General features: G+C 39.6%; 1 protein-coding gene across 1 annotated transcript in view; it reads left to right on the forward strand.

Annotated features, from left to right (window-relative positions):
- The window catches only part of LOC128638136 (uncharacterized), a 277,497-nt gene that overhangs the window by 161,651 nt on the left and 89,351 nt on the right, over window positions 1-26,495 (forward strand). The window contains exon 8 of the mRNA XM_053689998.1: window positions 18,882-18,974. Coding sequence (XP_053545973.1) covers window positions 18,882-18,974 — 93 coding nt within the window. The remainder of the gene's footprint in view (window positions 1-18,881; window positions 18,975-26,495) is intronic.

Below are 26,495 nucleotides of genomic sequence, written 5' to 3' on the forward strand. Positions count from 1 at the left end.
ATCAGAATATGGGGTTTCTCCCACCTTCTTGCGGCATCCTGTAGCAATGCAGGCAAACCCCTGCGCCCTAGCCAACGCAACACAGCCGTAGATAATGGGAATCCTAGCTGCTGTCCTCCTGGCATGGCTGCAGCTCTAATTGCAGCCCAGTGCACATAAGAATGGCCGATGATCCACACCCGTACAGGACCTGGACGTATGTCTGAAATAAAGAAAACAAGAGTTAGCTTGCACCAATAATGGACCAGATCATCATCAACCCGTGGCCCAACTCCCCTTTTGGTAGCACCCATGAAAGCCCCCAGACCCTTGCTGCCCCACCCATATTAGCCCACGCTCTCATGCGTACAATGGCCTAACATAGGATTTGTACCGCTGCAACCTCCATCGGCCTAATGAGCGAATGCGATCAGAGGACCAACCCAGCTCTGCCGCTGTCGTCGCTGCCCCCACTCGGAAGGAGTGCGGGGCAATCCTAGACCCATCAAGACCCGCCCAATGTGCTACCCGACCTAAAACCTTTCCAAACTGGTATCTGGTCAGCGGGTCTCCATTTGCATGTATAAGAAACCTGGAGGAGCCTCCTGGCCAGGTATGAAGATACCAAAACGTAATGGGCAACAGGTTACCCCTGGCTGCCCCGGCAGGGAAAGCCAGGCCCCCCGGCCCTCCTGGTCCGTCTTAGACCTGGGAATAAACAAAAGCACTGAGTCATCCACCACCCTCACATGATTGTGCATGACTCCCCCTGAGATCGCCGTCTTGGCGCGCGGGACCAGCTTGCCTACCCTCAATGCCCCATGAAACGCCAGGCCAAAAGCCACCCCGAAGAGTTGAACCTCGAAAGGCGAGGAGCAAATCTCTGGCAGTACCGCCACCAATTTAACCAGCCGTTCCGCTGTAATAGGTTCCCTCGCGTCCCGACGTTGAACTTCCAGACGGCCCCATCCCCTGATTAGTTGTTTCACTAAGAAAGATCGTGACCCATCCCTAAATGCGTACAACCTGCAGAAGAGAGCTTGGAGACCACTGCCCCCTTTTTTACTTGCTTACCTCTCAGGTCAGCCAGCCACTGCAAAAGAAATCCCTGTTCCCCTTTGCACGAAGGAAAACCACGCAGGTCACAGAAACCTACCCACTCACTCCAATACCTCACATATGCCGACCAGGTGCTGGGTGCCAAAGAAGCCTGCAACAGGGGGATCAGCCGTTGTAGTCCTTCACCATCTGCCACAGGAAGAGAGGGCAAGAAAGACCATTAGGAGCCACAGCAGGCGCCGCCGCCCTAAACGCCTCCCACTGGAAGTGAGACAATGCATCTGCAATTATGTTCTGCACCCCTGGCACATGATGAGCCCTAAAGTCAATGTTCCATTGCAAACATCTCAACACCAGGTGCCGCAGGTAATGCACCACCACAGGCGATGAAGCTGAAAGTCTGTTAATGGTAAAAACCACGCTGAGATTATCCGTCCAGAAAATCACAGCCCTGTTGCTAAACAGGTGACCCCACAGCTCAACTGCAACTAAGATGGGAAACAGCTCCAGGAAGCAAAGGTTGCGTGTAAGCCCTCGGCCCGCCCACTCAGACGGCAAGGGCTCCGCACTCCATGCTCCTTCAAAGTAAGCACCGTACCCAGATGCGCCAGCGGCATCTGTGAACAGATGCAATGATTGATTAGATACTGGGTCACCTCGCCACATGCAGATGCCATTTAAATCTTGCAAAAACCGTTCCCAAACCTGTAAATCCGCCACGAGATCCCCCGTGATGTGGATGCGTGAGGAAGCTGTCTTGCCTCTGCCCAACTTCTGCTCTAGCCGTTTACTAAACACCCTACCCCACGGGATAACTCTCCCCGCGAAGTTCAGGAGACCGAGGAGCGACTGCATTTCCCTCAACGAACACGTTTGCGCTAAGCATCTTGGCCACCTTTTCCTTAGGCAGCCTGCATTCCCCTGCAACCGAGTCAATTTCTATGCCCAGAAACGTCAGACACGTGCAAGGTCCCTCAGTCTTATCCTCAGCCAGAGGAACTCCAAACCTGTCTATCATGAACTTCATGATGTTCATCAAGGAGGCACATTCTCCCGAGTCGGCAGACCCCACTAAAAGGAAATCATCCAAATAGTGCGCTACCCTGTCACCCCCTGCTGCCGAGACCACCGCCCAGTGGAGGAAAGTACTAAATGCCTCAAAATACGCACAGGATATTGAACAGCCCATGGGAAGACAACGGTCCACATAATAACCCCCCTCAAACCAACACCCCATCAGCCTGAAGGATGATGGGTGAATTGGGAGAAGCCGGAACGCGGATTCTATGTCTAATTTCGCCATCAAGGCCCCAGGGCCCCTTTCCCTGACCATAGCCAGCGCATCATCAAACGACTGGTAATGGACCAAGCTCAACTCTTCTGGAATGGCGTCATTCACCGACTGCCCTTTCAGATAGGAAAGATGCTGTATAAGCCGAAACTTACCCGTTTCCTTCTTGGGAACCACCCCTAGAGGGGAAATGACCAAGTCCGGCATTGGCAAGTCCCTGAAAGGGCCTGCAACTCTGCCCAGGGCCACTTCCTTACCCAACTTCTCCCTGACTGCCTCTGGGTACTGAGAGGCCGATTTCAGGTTCTTCCTGACCCGTGACCCCAATACCCGTCCCGCTACGGGAATAATAAAACCCCTACTCAGACCACCATCCAACAATTGAGCAGCTGCCCTATCCGGGTACCTGCTCAACCATCTACTGATAACGTGAACCTTAAGAGGCGAATCCGCCCTTACCCCCAGCGCTTCCCTTAGACCCGAACCGATCAGTTTGGGTGTCCCTTGGAGCAATCTGCCCCGGGGTGTTGCCCGCTGCAAAACTTGCAGATGTGCTTGAACGTGCAAGACGTGCCCCGCTCACACGCCTTATCCTGGTAGCGCCAGCACACACACCCTTGTCGCCGTCGAAAGCGCAATGGCTGCCTGGTCCCCGAAGCCACTACCCCTGAGCCTCCCTGTGCCCTCCTTTCCGCATCAAGATGCACCCAGAGGTGTAAGTCCATAGTCCCAAAGTCTAGCAATGGGTTGCCCACCTTCTTCTTACGATAGATCATATCGTAATCCCTCCAAGCACCGTCAGCAAACTTCCTATGTATTGCGTCAATGGTGTCAACATACTTAAATAATGCCGTACCCTGATCGGGAAACCTCTCCAAATAGCATGTGGCGTATACCCGGAAACACCGATGCCATTCCTCAAGCGTATCAGGCCGCCTAAATTATTTAGGGCCCGTACCGTCTTCTGCCATCTCCTTAAATTTAAATGCCTCTGCAGATAACTCAAACATGTTGACGTACTTACCGTCCTGGATACGCTTCACCATCTTTGACTTGAGGTGTGCATGCAAGCTGTGTACCTGGCACGAGTAAGTATCCCCATGCACTGCTGCTTTCCTATTTCACTGCCTGTGGTGACCCCCCAGGGACCTCTAGGAGTTGAGATGACTGAACCCCGCTACTGGCATTACCCTCCCCAGGATTGCCTCTACTCATCTTCCTTAACATCCTATACATTCTCCTGTGTCCTTTCGTATGTAACCCCAGGGACCCATCTATCTCAGACCCTGAGCCCAACCCACTAGAACTGGAGGAGTCACACCGCCCCCTAGGCAAGCCAAGTTGTCACTCACCAGATGAAGTACCCAAAGGGGCCTGGCCGGGTCCAGAAGTGCTGCTATCGCCCGCACGTGTCATCACCACTCTAGGCACGAGAGCCCTGGAACTCTGAGTCACCATGTCTCTGCTGGATGAGGATGCCCTGGGTACCTGTAAAACAGAAGCCAAGAGGGGAGTACCTCGGGAAGAGCCAGCCGCTTCCTCCCTATGTTCCCCAACCCCAAATTCCTGATACCCCTCACGGTCACTATCACTCACACCATATGGCAAGCTGCCATCGTCAGCCGTACTAGCGGCCTGCCCACATGCATAATCATCCTGAAATCTCACAGTCCTGCCCCGCCCTTGTGACCTCGCTACCCTGGCCTGTCTTGCCGACCCCCTCTCAGGGCCTTCTTGGTTTTCACTAGGGCTATCGCTAATACTAGCATGGCCCCTCTTTACTGCCCCTCTCTTGGCTATCTGGCCTGACCTGGCCGTGCAGGTCCTGCTTGGCGTAACCGCACCCTGCAGGCCTTCTGCTTGTGGTTCCACTTCAGCGGTTTCACCACCTAAGCCCTGTGTCATGCAAGACCCCTTGTGCGCGGCTCTAGCCACGGGGGCCTTTCCTTTACTCTGCGCCTTGGCCTTGCCCCCTCCTGAAGTAGGCCGCGAGCGTGAGGAGGGTGCCCTATCGGCCTCCCCTCCTTTATTGTCGGTCCCTGCCGAAGCTCTTGTACGCACACCTTGCTGCGCCACCCCCGAGGTGCTCCCCGGGGGCCTTGCTGCCCCGCATCATCCATCAAAATTTCCCCCTGACTCCTTATTGCCATACCCTGAGCCGGCCTGGCATGTGCCCCCCCAGCCCCCTGAGGCCTAACTTGTTTGCCCCCATAAGCGGTTGTCCCCCCCCCCCGAGGCACTCCCTTCTTACCCTCAGAGCCAGGGGGGAACGATCCGCTCGGTTCACTGGCCAAAATACGAGTGCCGTGAGCGGAAGTGACGTCACCGGACGTAACGTCGGGGCGCGCAACGCAACTGGAAGTAGACGCGGCGGCAATCTTGGATGGGGAAACTTGAGAAGACGGACCGGAGGCCTGCGCGCCACAAGGGACCGAAGCCTGGGACTGGAGTACCGCCGCACCCGAGAGGACCGACGCCAAGGACTGCAGGTGGGCCACCGCCGCCGCCACGGATTCCCCGGAAAGGACAACCGACGCAGGTAAGGCCGCACTGCTCCCACTACTAACGCCACCGGAACCCTCCCCAGAGGCACCCGCAGAACCCCCTTGGGACTCCCCAGGCCCTAAAACTATAGGCCCCTACCTAAGGCCTATTCCGGAACCTCTAACTGCGCTACCGGAACCCTCTGAACCAAACCCTAAAATTCCCTGGGACACCCTAGGCCCTACTCCTTGACCTCCTTGCCTAAGGCCTACTCCTACATGCCCCTCAGGCCCAACACCCCCCAAAGACTGGCCATTTGGGTCGACTGGCTGATAAGCCTGCCCAGGCCCAACATCCCCTACCCGGTTCTCCTGTGCAGGAGAAGGGAATAGGTTAGGGCTACCCTCCCCCCCGAAGGAGAAACAGGGAGATATAACCCAGACACATGGCCCTGACCCACCGTAACAGTCCCTGATGGGGATGGTGCAACCCAATTTAAGTCCTCAAACTCCATCTCTTCCCATTCCACAGGTTTGCCTTCCATTGGAAATGCTGCTGCACACTGTGATACAGAAAGATCTTCCAGGGATCCACAGGAACAAAGAGGAAGTGGAATCCCAGCACATCCCATATATAAGGTTGGTAGCCCCTCCCAACACAATGCAACATTGTAGCAACACACACACAGCAGCACTCACTCAACCAGGCCTTAACCCTTAGCTATGCTCCGGGCTATTTGCCCTGCACTTTCTATATGGCTGTGATATAATAACGTGCATATGTTACATATGATGTAAATGACTATATGGCTGTGATATAATAACATGCGTATGTTGCACGTGATGTAAATGACTATACGGCTGGGATATAATAACGTGCGCATGTTACAGATGATGTAAATAAATATACGGCTGTGATATAATAACGTGCATATGTTACATATGATATAAATGACTATACGGCTGTGATATAATGATGTGCGTATGTTGCACGTGATGTAGATGACTATACCGCTGTGATATAATAACATGCATATGTTACATATGATGTAAATGACTATATGGCTGTGATATAATAACGTGCATATGTTACATATGATGTAAATGACTATACGGCTGTGATATAATAACGTGCATATGTTAAATATGATGTAAATGACTATATGGCTGTGATATAATAATGTGCGTATGTTGCACATGATGTAGATGACTATACGGCTGTGATATAATAATGTGCGTATGTTACACATGATGTAGATGACTATATGGCTGTGATATCATAACGTGCGTATGTTGCACATGATGTAGATGACTATATGGCTGTGATATAATAACGTGCGTATGTTACACATGATGTAAATGACTATACGGCTGTGATATAGTAACGTGCGTATGTTACACATGATGTATATAAATATACGGCTGTGATATAATAACGTGCGTATGTTGCACCTGATGTTGATGACTATATGGCTGTGATATAATAACGTGCGTATGTTACACATGATGTAAATAACTATACAGCTGTGATATAATAACGTGCGTTTGTTACACATGATGTAAATAAATATATGGCTGTGATATAATAACGTGCGTATGTGACACATGATGTAAATAACTATACGGCTGTAATATAATAACGTGTGTATGTTACACATGATGTAGATGACAATACGGCAGGGATATAATAACTTACGTATGTTACACATGATGTAAATGACTATATGGCTGGGATATAATAAAGTGCGTACGTTACACATGATGTAAATAAATATACGCTGGGATATAATAACGTGCGTATGTTACAGATGATGTAGATGACTATACGGCTGTGATATAATAACGTGCGTATGTTACACATGATGTAAATAAATGTACGGCTGTGATATAATAACGTGCGTATGTTGCACCTGATGTTGATGACTATACGGCTGTGATATAATAACGTGCGTATGTTACACATGAAGTAAATAACTATACAGCTGTGATATAATAACGTGCGTATGTTACACATGATGTATATAAATATACGGCTGTGATATAATAACGTGCGTATGTTGCACCTAATGTTGATGACTATACGGCTGTGATATAATAACGTGCGTATGTTACACATGATGTAAATAAATATACGGCTTGAATATAATAACGTGCGTATGTTACACATGATGTAAATAACTATACAGCTGTGATATAATAACGTGCGTATGTTACACATGATGTAAATAAATATATGGCTGTGATATAATAACGTGCGTATGTTACACATGATGTAAATGACTATATGGCTGTGATATAATAACGTGCGTATGTTGCACATGATGTAAATAACTACGGCTGTGATATAATAACGTGCGTATATTACACATGATGTAAATGACTATATGGCTGTGATATAATAACGTGCGTATGTTGCACATGATGTAAATGACTATACGGCTGGGATATAATAACGTGCTTATGTTGCACATGATGTAAATGACTATACGGCTGGGATATAATAACGTGCTTATGTTGCACATGATGTAGATGACTATATGGCTGTGATATAATAACGTGCGTATGTTACACATGATGTAGATGACTATATGAGCAAATTTGTTTTGCTTATAGCGCTTGTGTATAGGGTGACCTGTGGCTCCTGTCTAAAGCGGATCCCCAAAACAGTCCACGGTTTGTGCTGTGATATAAATAGATAATAAGATAGGAGCGCCAAAGGAGGCAAGGCCAAAGGTTTAAGGGAATAGATGGTAATGTAGTTGATAAAGTTAGAATCAGAATTGATTCCCTGAGATGGTGGACCACAAGGATTGTGTCAGTCCTACCTACTGTATTAGTGAATTCGTTTATAAGCGTGGAGTCCAAGCGTCTAGCGCTTTGGATTGGGGGTTAGTATTAATATGTACTATGAAGGCATATATAGGTGCAGGACAATTAATAATATATAGTGGAAAATTTCTATATATAGTTATATTAGATGACACAGAACATACGTCTTCCAAATAAAATATCGCAGTTTAATACAGTTGTATACAATTTAGTACAGTTATGTACAATTAAAAACAAGTTACATGAAAAAATATGGATCCATAATAATATAGATAATTAGAAATATTTAAAAATATTAAAAACAATAATGTGGTGAAAATTCTGAATGGTAGAAATGGTCGAGGTCTCTCTGACAAATTCCCTACGTCTGTCGGGGGAGGGCAAGCTAAAGTACAGCTGTACAGCAAATTTTCTAATAAAATGGCAGTATAAACATAGCGGTTAGAAAATGGCGGATAAAGAATAAAAATAATATATGTTGAATTAAGTATGATAATAATACACAAATGTACAAATGAAAAGCCACAAATGTGCAAATAAACAAATAATGATCAGATTATAGTCCAAAAATAAGCAAATGTGTGATGAGAAGAACTGTGATCTTTAAATAAAAGTGAAGACAGTCCAAATTAATGTGAAGTGATTCAATCCGTGAAAGAACACAAAAAGATGCAATATAATAAAGTCCACAAAAATATTCCAAAAATTATAATCCTTATTGCAAATCGTGATGTCTCAAAAATGATAAAAATATCCAAAATATAAAAATGTCCAAAATATAGAAATCTCCAAAATATCCAATGTGAAAAATATATAAGTGACTGGTGTATACACAAATTTGTGAACGTGATCACTGAAAAACCAAAAATTATTAAACTTCAAAAAGCCTGTAGTTCTTATTATAGTGCACAATGGTATAAAAATCAAAAAATAGAATGCACAAAATAGAATAAAAATAGAAAAATAAATATGAGAGAAAAAATAAGAACTTGGGGATTCCTCAAAACCATACACTTGTCAACGCGTTTCGGCCTGCAGTAGAGGCCTTTCTCAAAACTAAACTAGATGACTATATGGCTGTGATATAATAACGTGCGTATGTTGCACATGATGTAAATAACTATACGGCTGTCATATAATAACGTGCGTATGTTACACATGATGTATATAAATATACGGCTGTGATATAATAACGTGCGTACGTTACACATGATGTAAATGACTATATGGCTGTGATATAATAACGTGCGTATGTTACACATGATGTAAATAAATATATGGCTGTGATAATGTTACACATAATGTAAATAACTATACAGCTTTGATATAATAACGTGCGTATGTTACACATGATGTAAATAAATATACGGCTGTGATATAATAACGTGCGTATGTTACACATGATGTAAATAACTATACTGCTGTGATATAATAATGTGCGTATGTTACACATGATGAAAATAACTAAATGGCTGTGATATAATAACGTGCGTATGTTACAGATGATGTAAATAAATATACGGCTGTGATATAATAACGTGCGTATGTTACACATGATGTAAATGTCTATATGGCTGTGATAATGTTACACATAATGTAAATAACTATACAGCTTTGATATAATAACGTGCGTATGTTACACATGATGTAAATAAATATACGGCTGTGATATAATAACGTGCGTATGTTACACATGATGTAAATAACTATACTGCTGTGATATAATAATGTGCGTATGTTACACATGATGAAAATAACTAAATGGCTGTGATATAATAACGTGCGTATGTTACAGATGATGTAAATAAATATACGGCTGTGATATAATAACGTGCGTATGTTACACATTATGTAAATAAATATACGGCTGTGATATAATAACGTGCGTATGTTACACATGATGTAAATAACTACGGCTGTGATATAATAACGTGTGTATGTTGCACATGATGTAAATGACTATATGGCTGTGATATAATAACGTGCGTATGTTACACATGATGTAAATAAATATACGGCTGTGATATAATAACGTGCGTATGTTACACATGATGTAAATAACTATACTGCTGTGATATAATAACGTGCGTATGTTACACATGATGTAAATAACTATACTGCTGTGATATAATAACGTGCGTATGTTACACATGATGTATATAAATATACGGCTGTGATATAATAACGTGCGTATGTTACACATGATGTAAATGACTATATGGCTGTGATATAATAATGTGCGTATGTTACACATGATGTAAATAACTATATGGCTGTGATATAATAACGTGCGTACGTTACACATGATGTAAATAACTATACGGCTGGGATATAATAACGTGTGTATGTTACACATGATGTAAATAACTATATGGCTGTGATATAATAACGTGCGTATGTTACACATGATGTAAATAACTATACTGCTGTGATATAATAACGTGCGTATGTTACACATGATGTATATAAATATACGGCTGTGATATAATAACGTGCGTATGTTACACATGATGTAAATGACTATATGGCTGTGATATAATAATGTGCGTATGTTACACATGATGTAAATAACTATACGGCTGTGATATAATAACGTGCGTACGTTACACATGATGTAAATGACTATATGGCTGTGATATAATAACGTGCGTATGTTACACATGATGTAAATAAATATATGGCTGTGATAATGTTACACATAATGTAAATAACTATACAGCTTTGATATAATAACGTGCGTATGTTACACATGATGTAAATAAATATACGGCTGTGATATAATAACGTGCGTATGTTACACATGATGTAAATAACTATACTGCTGTGATATAATAATGTGCGTATGTTACACATGATGAAAATAACTAAATGGCTGTGATATAATAACGTGCGTATGTTACAGATGATGTAAATAAATATACGGCTGTGATATAATAACGTGCGTATGTTACACATGATGTAAATGTCTATATGGCTGTGATAATGTTACACATAATGTAAATAACTATACAGCTTTGATATAATAACGTGCGTATGTTACACATGATGTAAATAAATATACGGCTGTGATATAATAACGTGCGTATGTTACACATGATGTAAATAACTATACTGCTGTGATATAATAATGTGCGTATGTTACACATGATGAAAATAACTAAATGGCTGTGATATAATAACGTGCGTATGTTACAGATGATGTAAATAAATATACGGCTGTGATATAATAACGTGCGTATGTTACACATTATGTAAATAAATATACGGCTGTGATATAATAACGTGCGTATGTTACACATGATGTAAATAACTACGGCTGTGATATAATAACGTGTGTATGTTGCACATGATGTAAATGACTATATGGCTGTGATATAATAACGTGCGTATGTTACACATGATGTAAATAAATATACGGCTGTGATATAATAACGTGCGTATGTTACACATGATGTAAATAACTATACTGCTGTGATATAATAACGTGCGTATGTTACACATGATGTAAATAACTATACTGCTGTGATATAATAACGTGCGTATGTTACACATGATGTATATAAATATACGGCTGTGATATAATAACGTGCGTATGTTACACATGATGTAAATGACTATATGGCTGTGATATAATAATGTGCGTATGTTACACATGATGTAAATAACTATATGGCTGTGATATAATAACGTGCGTACGTTACACATGATGTAAATAACTATACGGCTGGGATATAATAACGTGTGTATGTTACACATGATGTAAATAACTATATGGCTGTGATATAATAACGTGCGTATGTTGCACATGATGTAAATGACTATACGGCTGTGATATAATAACGTGCGTATGTTACACATGATTTAAATAACTATATGGCTGTGATATAATAACGTGCGTATGTTACAGATGATGTAAATAAATATACGGCTGTCTTATAATAACGTACGTATGTTACACATGATGTAAATAACTATATGGCTGTGATATAATAACGTGCGTACGTTACACATGATGTAAATGACTATATGGCTGTGATATAATAACGTGCATATGTTACAGATGATGTAAATAAATATACGGCTGTGATATAATAATGTGCGTATGTTACACATGATGTAAATAACTATACGGCTGTGATATAATAACGTGTGTATGTTACACATGATGTAAATAACTATACGGCTGTGATATAATAACGTGCGTATGTTACACATGATTTAAATGAATATACGTGTGTGATATAATAACGTGCGTATGTTACAGATGATGTAAATAAATATACGGCTGTGATATAATAACGTGCATATGTTACACATTATGTAAATGACTATACGGCTGTGATATAATAACGTGCATATGTTACACATGATGTAAATGACTATATGGCTGTGATATAATAACGTGCGTATGTTACACATGATGTAAATAACTATATGGCTGTGATATAATAACGTGCGTATGTTACACATGATGTAAATAACTATACGGCTGTGATATAATAACGTGCATATGTTACACATGATGTAAATAACTATACGGCTGTGATATAATAACGTGTGTATGTTACACATGATGTAAATAACTATATGGCTGTGATATAATAACGTGCGTATGTTACACATAATGTAAATAACTATACGGCTGTGATATAATAACGTGCGTATGTTACACATGATGTAAATAACTATACGGCTGTGATATAATAACGTGCATATGTTACACATGATGTAAATAACTATACGGCTGTGATATAATAACGTGCATATGTTACACATGATGTAAATAACTATACTGCTGTGATATAATAACGTGCGTATGTTACACATGATGTAAATGACTATACGGCTGTGATATAATAACGTGTGTATGTTGCACATGATGAAAAATAACTATATGGCTGTGATATAATAACGTGCATATGTTGCACATGATATAGATGACTATACGGCTGTGATATAATAACGTGTGCATGTTACACATGATGTAAATAACTATATGGCTGTGATATAATAACGTGCGTATGTTACACATGATGTAAATAACTATACTGCTGTGATATAATAACGTGCGTATGTTACACATGATGTAAATGACTATACGGCTGTGATATAATAACATGCGTATGTTACACATGATGTAAATGACTATACGGCTGGGATATAATAACGTGCGTATGTTACACATGATGTAAATGACTATACGGCTGGGATATAATAACGTGCGTATGTTACACATGATGTAAATGACTATACGGCTGGGATATAATAACGTGTGTATGTTACACATGATGTAAATAACTATATGGCTGTGATATAATAACGTGCGTATGTTACACATGATGTAAATAACTATACTGCTGTGATATAATAACGTGCGTATGTTACACATGATGTAAATAACTATACTGCTGTGATATAATAACGTGCGTATGTTACACATGATATAAATAACTATATGGCTGTGATATAATAACGTGTGTATGTTACACATGATGTAGATGACAATACGGCTGGGATATAATAACTTACGTATGTTACACATGATGTAAATGACTATATGGCTGGGATATAATAAAGTGCGTACGTTACACATGATGTAAATAAATATACGCTGGGATATAATAACGTGCGTATGTTACAGATGATGTAAACAAATGTACGACTGGGATATAATAACGTGCGTATGTTATACATGATGTAGATGACTATACGGCTGTGATATAATAACGTACGTATGTTACAGATGATGTAAATGACTATACGGCTGTGATATAATAACGTGCGTATGTTACAGATGATGTAAACAAATATACTGCTGTGATATAATAACGTGCATATGTTACACATGATGTAGATGACTATACGGCTGTGATATAATAACGTGCGTATGTTACACATGATGTAAATAACTATACGGCTGGGATATAATAACTTGCGTATGTTACACATGATGTAAATAACTATACGGCTGGGATATAATAACTTGCGTATGTTACACATGATGTAAATGACTATACGGCTGTGATATAATAACATGCGTATGTTACACATGATGTAAATGACTATACGGCTGGGATATAATAACGTGCGTATGTTACACATGATGTAAATGACTATACGGCTGGGATATAATAACGTGAGTACATTACACATGATGTAAATAAATATACGGCTGTGATATAATAACGTGCGTATGTTACAGATGATGTAAACAAATATACGACTGGGATATAATAACGTGCGTATGTTATACATGATGTAGATGACTATACGGCTGTGATATAATAACGTGCGTATGTTACAGATGATGTAAACAAATATACTGCTGTGATATAATAACGTGCATATGTTACACATGATGTAGATGACTATACGGCTGTGATATAATAACGTGCGTATGTTACGCATGATGTAGATGACTATACGGCTGTGATATAATAACGTGCGTATGTCGCACTTAATGTAAATGACTATACGGCTGTGATATAATAACGTGCGTATGTTACACATGATGTAAATAAATGTACGGCTGTGATATAATAACGTGCGTATGTTACACATGATGTAAATAACTATACGGCTGGGATATAATAACGTGGGTATGTTACACATTATGTAAATGACTATACGGCTGGGATATAATAACTTGCGTATGTTACACATGATGTAAATAACTATACGGCTGGGATATAATAACTTGCGTATGTTACACATGATGTAAATGACTATACGGCTGGGATATAATAACGTGCGTATGTTACACATGATGTAAATGACTATACGGCTGTGATATAATAACATGCGTATGTTACAGATGATGTAAACAAATATACTGCTGTGATATAATAACGTGCGTATGTTACACATGATGTAGATGACTATACGGCTGTGATATATTAACGTGCGTATGTTACAGATGATGTAAACAAATATACTGCTGTGATATAATAACGTGCGTATGTTACACATGATGTAGATGACTATACGGCTGTGATATAATAACGTGCGTATGTTACAGATGATGTAAACAAATATACTGCTGTGATATAATAACGTGCGTATGTTACAGATGATGTAAATGACTATACGGCTGTGATATAATAACGTGCGTATGTTACGCATGATGTAAATGACTATATAGCTGTGATATAATAACGTGCGTATGTTACACATGATGTAAATGACTATACGGCTGGGATATAATAACGTGAGTACATTACACATGATGTAAATAAATATACGGCTGTGATATAATAACGTGCGTATGTTACAGATGATGTAAACAAATATACGACTGGGATATAATAACGTGCGTATGTTATACATGATGTAGATGACTATACGGCTGTGATATAATAACGTGCGAATGTTACAGATGATGTAAACAAATATACTGCTGTGATATAATAACGTGCATATGTTACACATGATGTAGATGACTATACGGCTGTGATATAATAACGTGCGTATGTTACGCATGATGTAGATGACTATACGGCTGTGATATAATAACGTGCGTATGTCGCACTTAATGTAAATGACTATACGGCTGTGATATAATAACGTGCGTATGTTACACATGATGTAAATAAATGTACGGCTGTGATATAATAACGTGCGTATGTTACACATGATGTAAATAACTATACGGCTGGGATATAATAACGTGGGTATGTTACACATTATGTAAATGACTATACGGCTGGGATATAATAACTTGCGTATGTTACACATGATGTAAATAACTATACGGCTGGGATATAATAACTTGCGTATGTTACACATGATGTAAATGACTATACGGCTGGGATATAATAACGTGCGTATGTTACACATGATGTAAATGACTATACGGCTGTGATATAATAACATGCGTATGTTACACATGATGTAAATGACTATACGGCTGGGATATAATAACGTGCGTATGTTACACATGATGTAAATGACTATATGGCTGGGATATAATAACGTGGGTATGTTACACATGATGTAAATAAATATACGGCTGTGATATAATAACGTGCGTATGTTACACATGATGTAAATAAATATACGGCTGTGATATAATAACGTGCGTATGTTACACATGATGTAAATAAATATACGGCTGTGATATAATAACGTGCGTATGTTACACATGATGTAAATGACTATACGGCTGGGATATAATAACGTGCGTATGTTACAGATGATGTAAACAAATATACTGCTGTGATATAATAACGTGCGTATGTTACACATGATGTAAATGACTATACGGCTGTGATATAATAACGTGCGTATGTTACGCATGATGTAGATGACTATACGGCTGTGATATAATAACGTGCGTATGTTACGCATGATGTAGATGACTATACGGCTGTGATATAATAACGTGCGTATGTCGCACTTAATGTAAATGACTATACGGCTGTGATATAATAACGTGCGTATGTTACACATGATGTAAATGACTATATGGCTGAGATATAATAAAGTGCGTACGTTACACATGATGTAAATAAATATACGCTGGGATATAATAACGTGCGTATGTTACAGATGATGTAAACAAATATACGACTAGGATATAATAACGTGCTTATGTTACACATGATGTAGATGACTATACGGCTGTGATATATTAACGTGCGTATGTTACAGATGATGTAAACAAATATACTGCTGTGATATAATAACGTGCGTATGTTACACATGATGTAGATGACTATACGGCTGTGATATAATAACGTGCGTATGTTACAGATGATGTAAACAAATATACTGCTGTGATATAATAACGTGCGTATGTTACAGATGATGTAAATGACTATACGGCTGTGATATAATAACGTGCGTATGTTACGCATGATGTAAATGACTATATAGCTGTGATATAATAACGTGCGTATGTTACACATGATGTAAATGACTATACGGCTGGGATATAATAACGTGAGTACATTACACATGATGTAAATAAATATACGGCTGTGATATAATAACGTGCGTATGTTGCACATGATGTAAATGACTATACGGCTGTGATATAATAACGTGCGTATGTTACACATGATGTAAATGACTATATGGCTGTGATATAATAACGTGGGTATGTTACACATGATGTAAATAAATATACGGATGGGATATAATAACGTGCGTATGTTACATATGATGTAAATAAATATATGGCTGGGATATAATAACGTGCGTATGTTACACATGATGTAAATAAATATACGGCTGTGATATAATAACGTGCGTATGTTACACATGAAGTAAATAACTATACGGCTGTGATATAATAACGTGCGTATGTTACACATGATGTAAATGACTATACGGCTGTGATATAATAACGTGCGTATGTTACACATGATGTAAATGACTATACGGCTGTGATATAATAACGTGCGTATGTTACACATGATGTAAATGACTATATGGCTGTGATATAATAACGTGCGTATGTTACACATGATGTAAATAAATATACGGATGGGATATAATAACGTGCGTATGTTACATATGATGTAAATAAATATATGGCTGGGATATAATAACGTGCGTATGTTACACATGATGTAAATAAATATACGGCTGTGATATAATAACGTGCGTATGTTACACATGATGTAAATAACTATACGGCTGTGATATAATAACGTGCGTATGTTACACATGATGTAAATGACTATATGGCTGTGATATAATAACGTGCGTATGTTACACATGATGTAAATAAATATACGGCTGGCATATAATAACGTGCGTATGTTACACATGATGTAAATGACTATACGGCTGTGATATAATAACGTGCGTATGTTGCACATGATGTAAATGACAATACGGCTGTGATATAATAACGTGCGTATGTTACACATGATGTATATAAATATACAGCTGTGATATAATAACGTGCGTATGTTACACATGATGTAAATAAATATACGGCTGTGATATAATAACGTGCGTATGTTACACATGATGTAAATGACTATACGGCTGTGATATAATAACGTGCGTATGTTGCACATGATGTAAATGACAATACGGCTGTGATATAATAACGTGCGTATGTTGCACATGATGTAAATAAATAACTATAAGACTGTCTCAGGCTGTGATATAATAACGTGCGTATGTTGCACATGATGTAAATAAATAACTATAAGACTGTCTCAGGCTGTGATATAATAACGTGCGTATGTTGCACATGATGTAAATAAATAACTATAAGACTGTCTCAGGCTGTGATATAATGCATGTATATGTGCTTATACCGCTGAAACAGTAAATAACTTGTGCTAGAATCATTTTTGATGATTACAATTGAAATGCACCATGTATATCTCAGTTTTGACCTTCTGTATTCCTTTAAGCATTGGAGATTAATGCAATATATATATATATACAATATTTTACTATAAATCTTCTCTGCATATTCTGCCCCCCCCCATAGAGGCAGAAGTATTTATTGTGTACTAAAAGGGACAGTCTAGTCCAAAATAAACTTTCATAATTCAGATAGAGCATGTAATTTTAAACAATTTTCCATTTTACTTTTATCACCAAATTTGCTTTGTTCTCTTGGTATTCTTAGTTGAAAGCTTAACCTAGGAGGTTCATATGCTAATTTCTTAGTTCTTGAAGGCCACCCCTTTTCAGAATGCATTTTAACAGTTTTTCACCACTAGAGGGTGTTAGTTCATGTTTTTCATATAGATAACACTGTGCTTGTGCAGTTATCTGGGAGCAGGCACTGATTGGCTAAACTGCAAGTCTGTCAAAAGAACTGAAGTAAAGAGGCAGTTTGCAGAGGGTTAGATACAAGATAATCACAGAGGTAAAAAGTATATTAATATAACTGTGTTAGTTATGCAAAACTGGGGAATGGGTAATAAAGGGATTATCTATATTTTAAAACAATAACAATTCTGGTGTAGACTGTCCCTTTAAGACTAATACAGTATGAATGACCACGCTACACTGCTTATAGCTGTGCACAAGCTCATTTACATTTGGTCTGTAATAGACCGTAAATCTTACATAGACCAGTTGACACTGTTTTCAGCTCTTTTTGCCTAACTGATCAGTAACAAATGTCCCTATTATGTAATAGCTTAGAACTCGCATCACACAAGGTGATCTGTTAATTCAGGTTAGAGGGGATTATGGGTAATGAAGGATTTCTAATATCAGGAAACCTTTGCAATAAAATAAAACACTTTATCGTCCATCTGTTTTAGGATCTACCCAAGTCAATAAGGCCAAATTTTATTCTGGATGTTGAAAAGGAAGAACTATTTATCACTGCCGGTCTCCAGGACAGAGTTGTGCAGGTAAATATGCAGCTCAGTTTGTCCAGGTACCCAGGTACATAGCCAGAGCCTCTGAGTGCTCTGAGGTCACCTCTGGACAATATAATAGAAGCTGATCTTACAGTTAAATACATATTATGCTGTTATTTTCATAAAGGTTATTATTAGCCCAAGTAGCCTATGTTTTTTTCCATGTTAGGCCCCTTTAATATCAGTTTAGTGTAGGATACAAAGCCGTGAAACAGTAATGAGAGATGAAATACTGCAATCTTTTCCAACAATCGCGTATTAATCAGACCCTTTACAAACTATTTAAAACCTTTGTCACTTATCACAAACACAACTTGGTAATACGCTGTACCTGTGCAGGAGCAATCAGCGGTATTACAGTTTAGCAGAAAACTCTTTGAGTACATTTTCTTTGGACTTTTGGACTTTCCTAACTCTTCAGCTTTGACCTTTTGAGAAATTGCGAGCTACAGAATTTGCCTCCTCACATTTTTGTAAGATTTCACTCACACACAATAGAAAAATGAAAACTGTATTTGGATTCTTACATTTGCTTATATTCAGTTTGGGTTATTTCTTTGTATTCTCCTCCTGTTTAATGAGGTAACGCATGAAACAAACAGTAGTACCAGATTTCCATTGAAATATTTTGTGCAGTGATGCAGTCGCTCTTCTCGTGCAAATGTAAGTTAACGCTGAGTTAACGCTTCCATCTGACGTTGGATTTCTCAAAAATCGCGCCGTAACAAGTTTGTTGCTATGTTAACTTAACACTATAACATTACATTTAAAATCTACGCTCCTTACCTGTGATCTCCTCTACAGAGAAACAAAGATACATGGGGGGATAGTTATCAACGTGTCAACTTTCCTGCCTTCGCCGGCCCAATACGCCTGCCTAAGCTCGCCTACCATCGCCGCCGCGGACCTGAAAAAATTTGCCTAAGTTATCAATAAAGCTGTCAAAAAGCCGCGCACCAAGTACGGGGCAATGAGCAGCGGACTGTGATAGTTATCACTCATCCGATCTCGCTGCTCTTCGGCTTTTTTACAGCTTTATTGCTAGCCTGTCACTAAGCACCCACACTAACTATACTGTTCTACCCCCTATACCGGCGCCCCCGGAGCCCCCCGTAACTCAATAAAGTTATTAACCCCTAAACCGCCGCTCCTAGACCCCGCCGCAACTATTATAAATATATTAACCCCTAAACCGCCGCTCACGGACACCGCCGCAACCTACATTATACCTAGTAACCCCTATCCTGCCCCTCCTATACCGTCGCCCTCTATAATAAAGTTATTAACCCCTATCCTGCTGATCCCGCACCTCACCGCAACTAAATAAATAGTTTAACCCCTAAACCGCCGCTCCCGGACCCTGCCGCAACCTATATTAAATTTGTTAACCCCTAATCTGCCCCCCCATACCGTCGCCACCTATAATACATTTATTAACCCCTATCCTGTCCCCCCTACACCGCCGCCACTGTAATAAAATTATTAACCCCTAAACCTAAGTCTAACACTAACCCTAACACCCCCCTAACTTAAATATTAATTAAATAAATCTAAATAATATTTCTATTATTAACTAAATTAATCCTATTTAAAACTAAATACTTACCTTTAAAATAAACCCTAATATAGCTACAATATAAATAATAATTATATTGTAGCTATCTTAGGATTTATTTTTATTTTACAGGCAAATTTCAATTTATTTTAACTAGGTACAATAGCTATTAAATAGTTATTAACTATTTAATAGCTACCTAGCTAAAATAAAGAGAAATTTACCTGTAAAATAAAAACTAACCTAAGTTACAATTACACCTAACACTACACTATACTTTAATAAATTATTCCTATTTAAAACTAAATACTTACCTGTAAAATAAACCCTAAGATAGCTACAATATAATTAATAATTACATTGTAGCTATTTTAGGATTTATATTTATTTTACAGGTAACTTTGTATTTATTTTAGCTAGTTAGAATAGTTATTAAATAGTTATTAACTATTTAATAACTACCTAGCTAAAAGAAATACAAAATTACCTGTAAAATAAATCCTAACCTAAGTTACAATTAAACCTAACACTACACTATCATTAAATAAATTAAATAAATTAAATACAAATAACTACAATTAAATACAATTACATAAACTAACTAAAGTACAAAAATAAAAAAGCTAAGTTACAAAAAATAAAAAAATAGGTTACAAACATTTAAAAAATATTACAACAATTTTAAGCTAATTACACCTAATCTAAGCCCCCTAATAAAATAACAAAGCCCCCCAAAATAAAAAAATTCCCTACCCTATTCTACATTAAAAAAGTTCAAAGCTCTTTTACCTTACCAGCCCTTAAAAGGGCCTTTTGCGGGGCATGCCCCAAAGAAAACTGCTCTTTTGCCTGTAAAAGAAAAATACAACCCCCCCCAACATTAAAACCCACCACCCACATACCCCTAATCTAACCCAAACCCCCCTTAAAATTACCTAACACTAATCCCCTGAAGATTATCCTACCTTTAGTCGTCTTCACTCAGCCGAGCCACCGATGGAACTGAAGAGGAGATCCGGAGCGGCAGAAGTGATCCTCCAAGGGGCGCTGAAGAAATCTTCCATCCGATGAAGTGATCCTCCAGGCGGCGCTGAAGAAGTCTTCCATCTGGGCGATGTCATCTTCCAAGCGGCGCTGAAGAAGTCTTCTATCCAGGCGATGTCATCCCCTTGGAGGATCACTTCTGCCGCTCCGGATCTCCTCTTCTGTTCCATCGGTGGGTCGGCTGGCTGAAGACAACTCAAGGTAGGATGATCTTCAGGGGATTAGTGTTTGGTTATTTTAAGGGGGGTTTGGGTTAGATTAGGGGTATGTGGGTGGTGGGTTTTAATGTTGGGGGGGGTGTATTTTTCTTTTACAGGCAAAAGAGCAGTTTTCTTTGGGGCATGCCCCACAAAAGGCCCTTTTAAGGGCTGGTAAGGTAAAAGAGCTTTGAACTTTTTTAATGTAGAATAGGGTAGGGAATTTTTTTATTTTGGGGGGCTTTGTTATTTTATTAGGGGGCTTAGATTAGGTGTAATTAGCTTAAAATTGTAATATTTTATAAATGTTTGTAACCTATTTTTTTATTTTTTGTAACTTAGCTTTTTTTATTTTTTGTACTTTAGTTAGTTTATGTAATTGTATTTAATTGTAGTTATTTGTATTTAATTTATTTAATTTATTTAATGATAGTGTAGTGTTAGGTTTAATTGTAACTTAGGTTAGGATTTATTTTACAGGTAATTTTGTATTTCTTTTAGCTAGGTAGTTATTAAATAGTTAATAACTATTTAATAACTATTCTAACTAGCTAAAATAAATACAAAGTTACCTGTAAAATAAATATAAATCCTAAAATAGCTACAATGTAATTATTAATTACATTGTAGCTATCTTAGGGTTTATTTTACAGGTAAGTATTTAGTTTTAAATAGGAATATTTTATTAAAGTATAGTGTAGTGTTAGGTGTAATTGTAACTTAGATTAGTTTTTATTTTACAGGTAAATTTCTCTTTATTTTAGCTAGGTAGCTATTGAATAGTTAATAACTATTTAATAGCTATTGTACCTGGTTAAAATAAATTGAAATTTGCCTGTAAAATAAAAATAAATCCTAAGATAGCTACAATATAATTATTATTTATATTGTAGCTGTATTAGGGTTTATTTTAAAGGTAAGTATTTAGTTTTAAATAGGATTAATTTAGTTAATAATAGAAATATTATTTAGATTTATTTAATTAATATTTAAGTTAGGGGGGTGTTAGGGTTAGTGTTAGACTTAGGTTTAGGGGTTAATAAATTTATTACAGTGGCGGCTGTGTAGTGGGGGCAGGATAGGGGTTAATAAATGTATTATAGGTGGCGACGGTGTAGGGGGGGCAGATTAGGGGTTAATAAATTTAATATAGGTTGCGGAAGGGTCCGGGAGCGGCGGTTTAGGGGTTAAACTATTTATTTAGTTGCGGCGAGGTGCGGGATCAGCAGGATAGGGGTTAATAACTTTATGATAGAGGGCGGCGGTATAGGGGGGGCAGGATAGGGGTTACTAGGTATAATGTAGGTTGCGGCGGTGTCCGGGAGCGGCGGTTTAGGGGTTAATACATTTATTATAGTTGCGGCGGGGTCAGGGAGCGGTGGTTTAGGGGTTAATATGTATAGAGTAGCTTGCGGTGGGCTCCGGGAGCGGCGGTTTAGGGTGTAATACATTTATTTAGTTGCTGCGGTGTAGGGGGGGACAGATTAGGGGTGTTTAGACTCGGGGTACATGTTAGGGTGTTAGGTGTAGACAGCTCCCATAGGAATCAATGGGATGTCGGGCAGCAGCGAACATGAACTTTCGCTATGGTCAGACTCCCATTGATTCCTATGGGATCCGCCACCTCCAGGGCGGCGGTTTGAAAACCAGGTACGCTGGGCCGGAAAAGTGCCGAGCGTACCTGCTAGTTTTTTGATAACTAGCAAAAGTAGTCAGATTGTGCCGTACTTGTGTGCGGAACATCTGGAGTGACGTAAGAATCGATCTGTGTCGGACTGAGTCCGGCGGATCGAAGCTTACGTCACAAAATTCTACTTTTGCCCGTCTCTAGCCTTTGATAACTAAGGCGAATCAGCCTCGCCACAAATACGCTGCGGAATTCCAGCGTATTTGAGGTTGACGGCTTGATAACTAGAGGCCATGGAATTCATTACAAAATTAAATGAAACAACTTTTTTGTTTTCTTAAATGTTTACATTTTATTGATATTTAAATAGGAACATAACTCCAACTAGCCCTATACCTGGGCCAGCAATAAATATTACATATAACAATACAGTCATAAAGGGAAACAATGTCTCAATGCAAAAGAGGCCTCAATACACATAGTTTCCTCTTTTACACCTAGTTAAGCTGTAATGACCGTGTTTTATCTGTTTGCGGATTTCATGGAAACCAGGTGTAAATTTACAGTTTTCGGCTCCTATTATTTTCTATGGGACGTGGTGTAATTCTTTGGTAACAATGGAAAACGCCCTATCGGAAACGGTCGATAAGTAAATGGTTTGCATCAGTAGTTTTTTTGTTTTGTGACCTGACTCATTGGAAACGAGCCCTTTGGTGGCTATAAAAACACCAATAACGTGCAATATGGCTCCTGCAATGTTTAATCAGCTGGTTCTTTTGTGGCGAATAACACAACCCTGGCCTTGGAGAGATTTCTCGCTTAAAGGGATAGAAAGGGTCAAATTGAAATGTGCCTGGGTACAATTAAATGTTAAGTATAATCATAGAAAAAGTGCATGTAGGAAAAGTAATTACTGTTTTTCAGTGGCATATGCACATATGCACCATGCCTGCTTAGAGAGATCAAAATAGAGTGTATTGCTTCTGAAGATGGAATATGGGGTCGATTTATCATGCTATGGCAGACAGGGCGTACATATGTGCCCCTGTCCGTCGCAGCTCACCTCTGGCGGGCAGAATTCAGCTGCCGGGATTCAGCATTGCACAAGAACATAATTTTACGCTCTTGTGCAACGCTACCCGCGCACAGCCAATCACACGCGGGCAGGAGCTGTTAATCTCCCCAGTCGGATTGAAAGAGGTTAAGGAAGCAACGGTCTGATGACCGCTGCTTCATAACTACAGACTGCAGGTTCTCTTGTGTCTGATGACCGCTGCTTGATAAATACTGACTGCAGGTTCTCTTGTGTCTGATGACCGCTGCTTGATAAATACTGACTGCAGGTTCTCTTGTGTCTGATGGCCGCTGCTTGATAAATACTGACTGCAGGTTCTCTTGTGTCTGATGACCGCTGCTTGATAAATACTGACTGCAGGTTCTCTTGTGTCTGATGACTACTGCTTGTTATACACTGACTGCAGGTTCTCTTGTGTCTGATGACCACTGCTTGTTATACACTGACTGCAGGTTTTCTTGTGTCTGATGACCGCTGCTTGATAAATACCGACTGCAGGTTCTCTTGTGTCTGATGACCGCTGCTTGATAAATACTGACTGCAGGTTCTCTTGTGTCTGATGACCGCTGCTTGATAAATACTGACTGCAGGTTCTCTTGTGTCTAATGATCACTGCTTGATAAATACTGACTGCAGGTTCTCTTGTGTCTGATGAGCGCTGCTTGATAAATACTGACTGTAGGTTCTCTTGTGTCTGATGACCACTGCTTGATAAATACTGACTGCAGGTTCTCTTGTGTCTGATGACTGCTGCTTGATAAATACTGACTGTAGGTTTTCTTGTGCCTGATGACCGCTGCTTGATAAATACTAACTGCAGGTTCTCTTGTGTCTGATGACTGCTGCTTGATAAATACTGACTGCAGGTTCTCTTGTGTCTCATGACCGCTGCTTGTTAAATACTGACTGCAGGTTCTCTTGTGCCTGATGACCGCTGCTTGATAAATACTGACTGCAGGTTCTCTTGTGCCTGATGACCGCTGCTTGATAAATACTGACTACAGGTTCTCTTGTGTCTGATGACCACTGCTTGATAAATACTGACTGCAGGTTCTCTTGTGTCTGATGACCGCTGCTTGATAAATACTGACTGCAGGTTCTCTTGTGTCTGATGACCTCTGCTTGATAAATACTGACTGCAGGTTCTCTTGTGTCTGATGACTGCTGCTTGATAAATACTGACTGCAGGTTCTCTTGTGTCTGATGACCTCTGCTTGATAAATACTGACTGCAGGTTCTCTTGTGTCTGATGACCGCTGCTTGATAAATACTGACTTCAGGTTCTCTTGTGTCTGATGACCGCTGCCTGATAAATACTGACTGCAGGTTCTCTTGTGTCTGATGACCGCTGCTTGTTAAATACTGACTGCAGGTTCTCTTGTGTCTGATGATCACTGCTTGATAAATACTGACTGCAGGTTCTCTTGTGTCTGATGACCGCTGCTTAATAAATACTGACTGCAGGTTCTCTTGTGTCTGATGACCGCTGCTTGATAAATACTGACTGCAGGTTCTCTTGTGTCTGATGACCGCTTCTTGATAAATACTGACTGCAGGTTCTCTTGTGTCTGATGACTGCTGCTTGATAAATACTGACTGCAGGCTCTCTTGTGTCTGATGACCGCTGCTTGATAAATACTGACTGCAGGTTCTCTTGTGTCTGATGACCGCTGCTTGATAAATACTGACTGCAGGTTCTCTTGTGTCTGATGACCGCTGCTTGATAAATACTGACTGCAGGTTCCCTTGTGTCTATTAACCGCTGCTTGATAAATACTGACTGCAGGTTTTCTTGTGTCTGATGATCGCTGCTTGATAAATACTGACTGCAGGTTCTCTTGTGTCTGATGATCGCTGCTTGATAAATACTGACTGCAGGTTCTCTTGTGTCTGATGACCGCTGCTTGATAAATACTGACTGCTGGTTCTCTTGTGTCTAATGATCACTGCTTGATAAATACTGACTGCAGGTTCTCTTGTGTCTGATGACCGCTGCTTGATAAATACTGACTGC

Source organism: Bombina bombina, chromosome 8, assembly GCF_027579735.1.
Source record: "Bombina bombina isolate aBomBom1 chromosome 8, aBomBom1.pri, whole genome shotgun sequence".
NCBI lineage: Eukaryota > Metazoa > Chordata > Amphibia > Anura > Bombinatoridae > Bombina > Bombina bombina.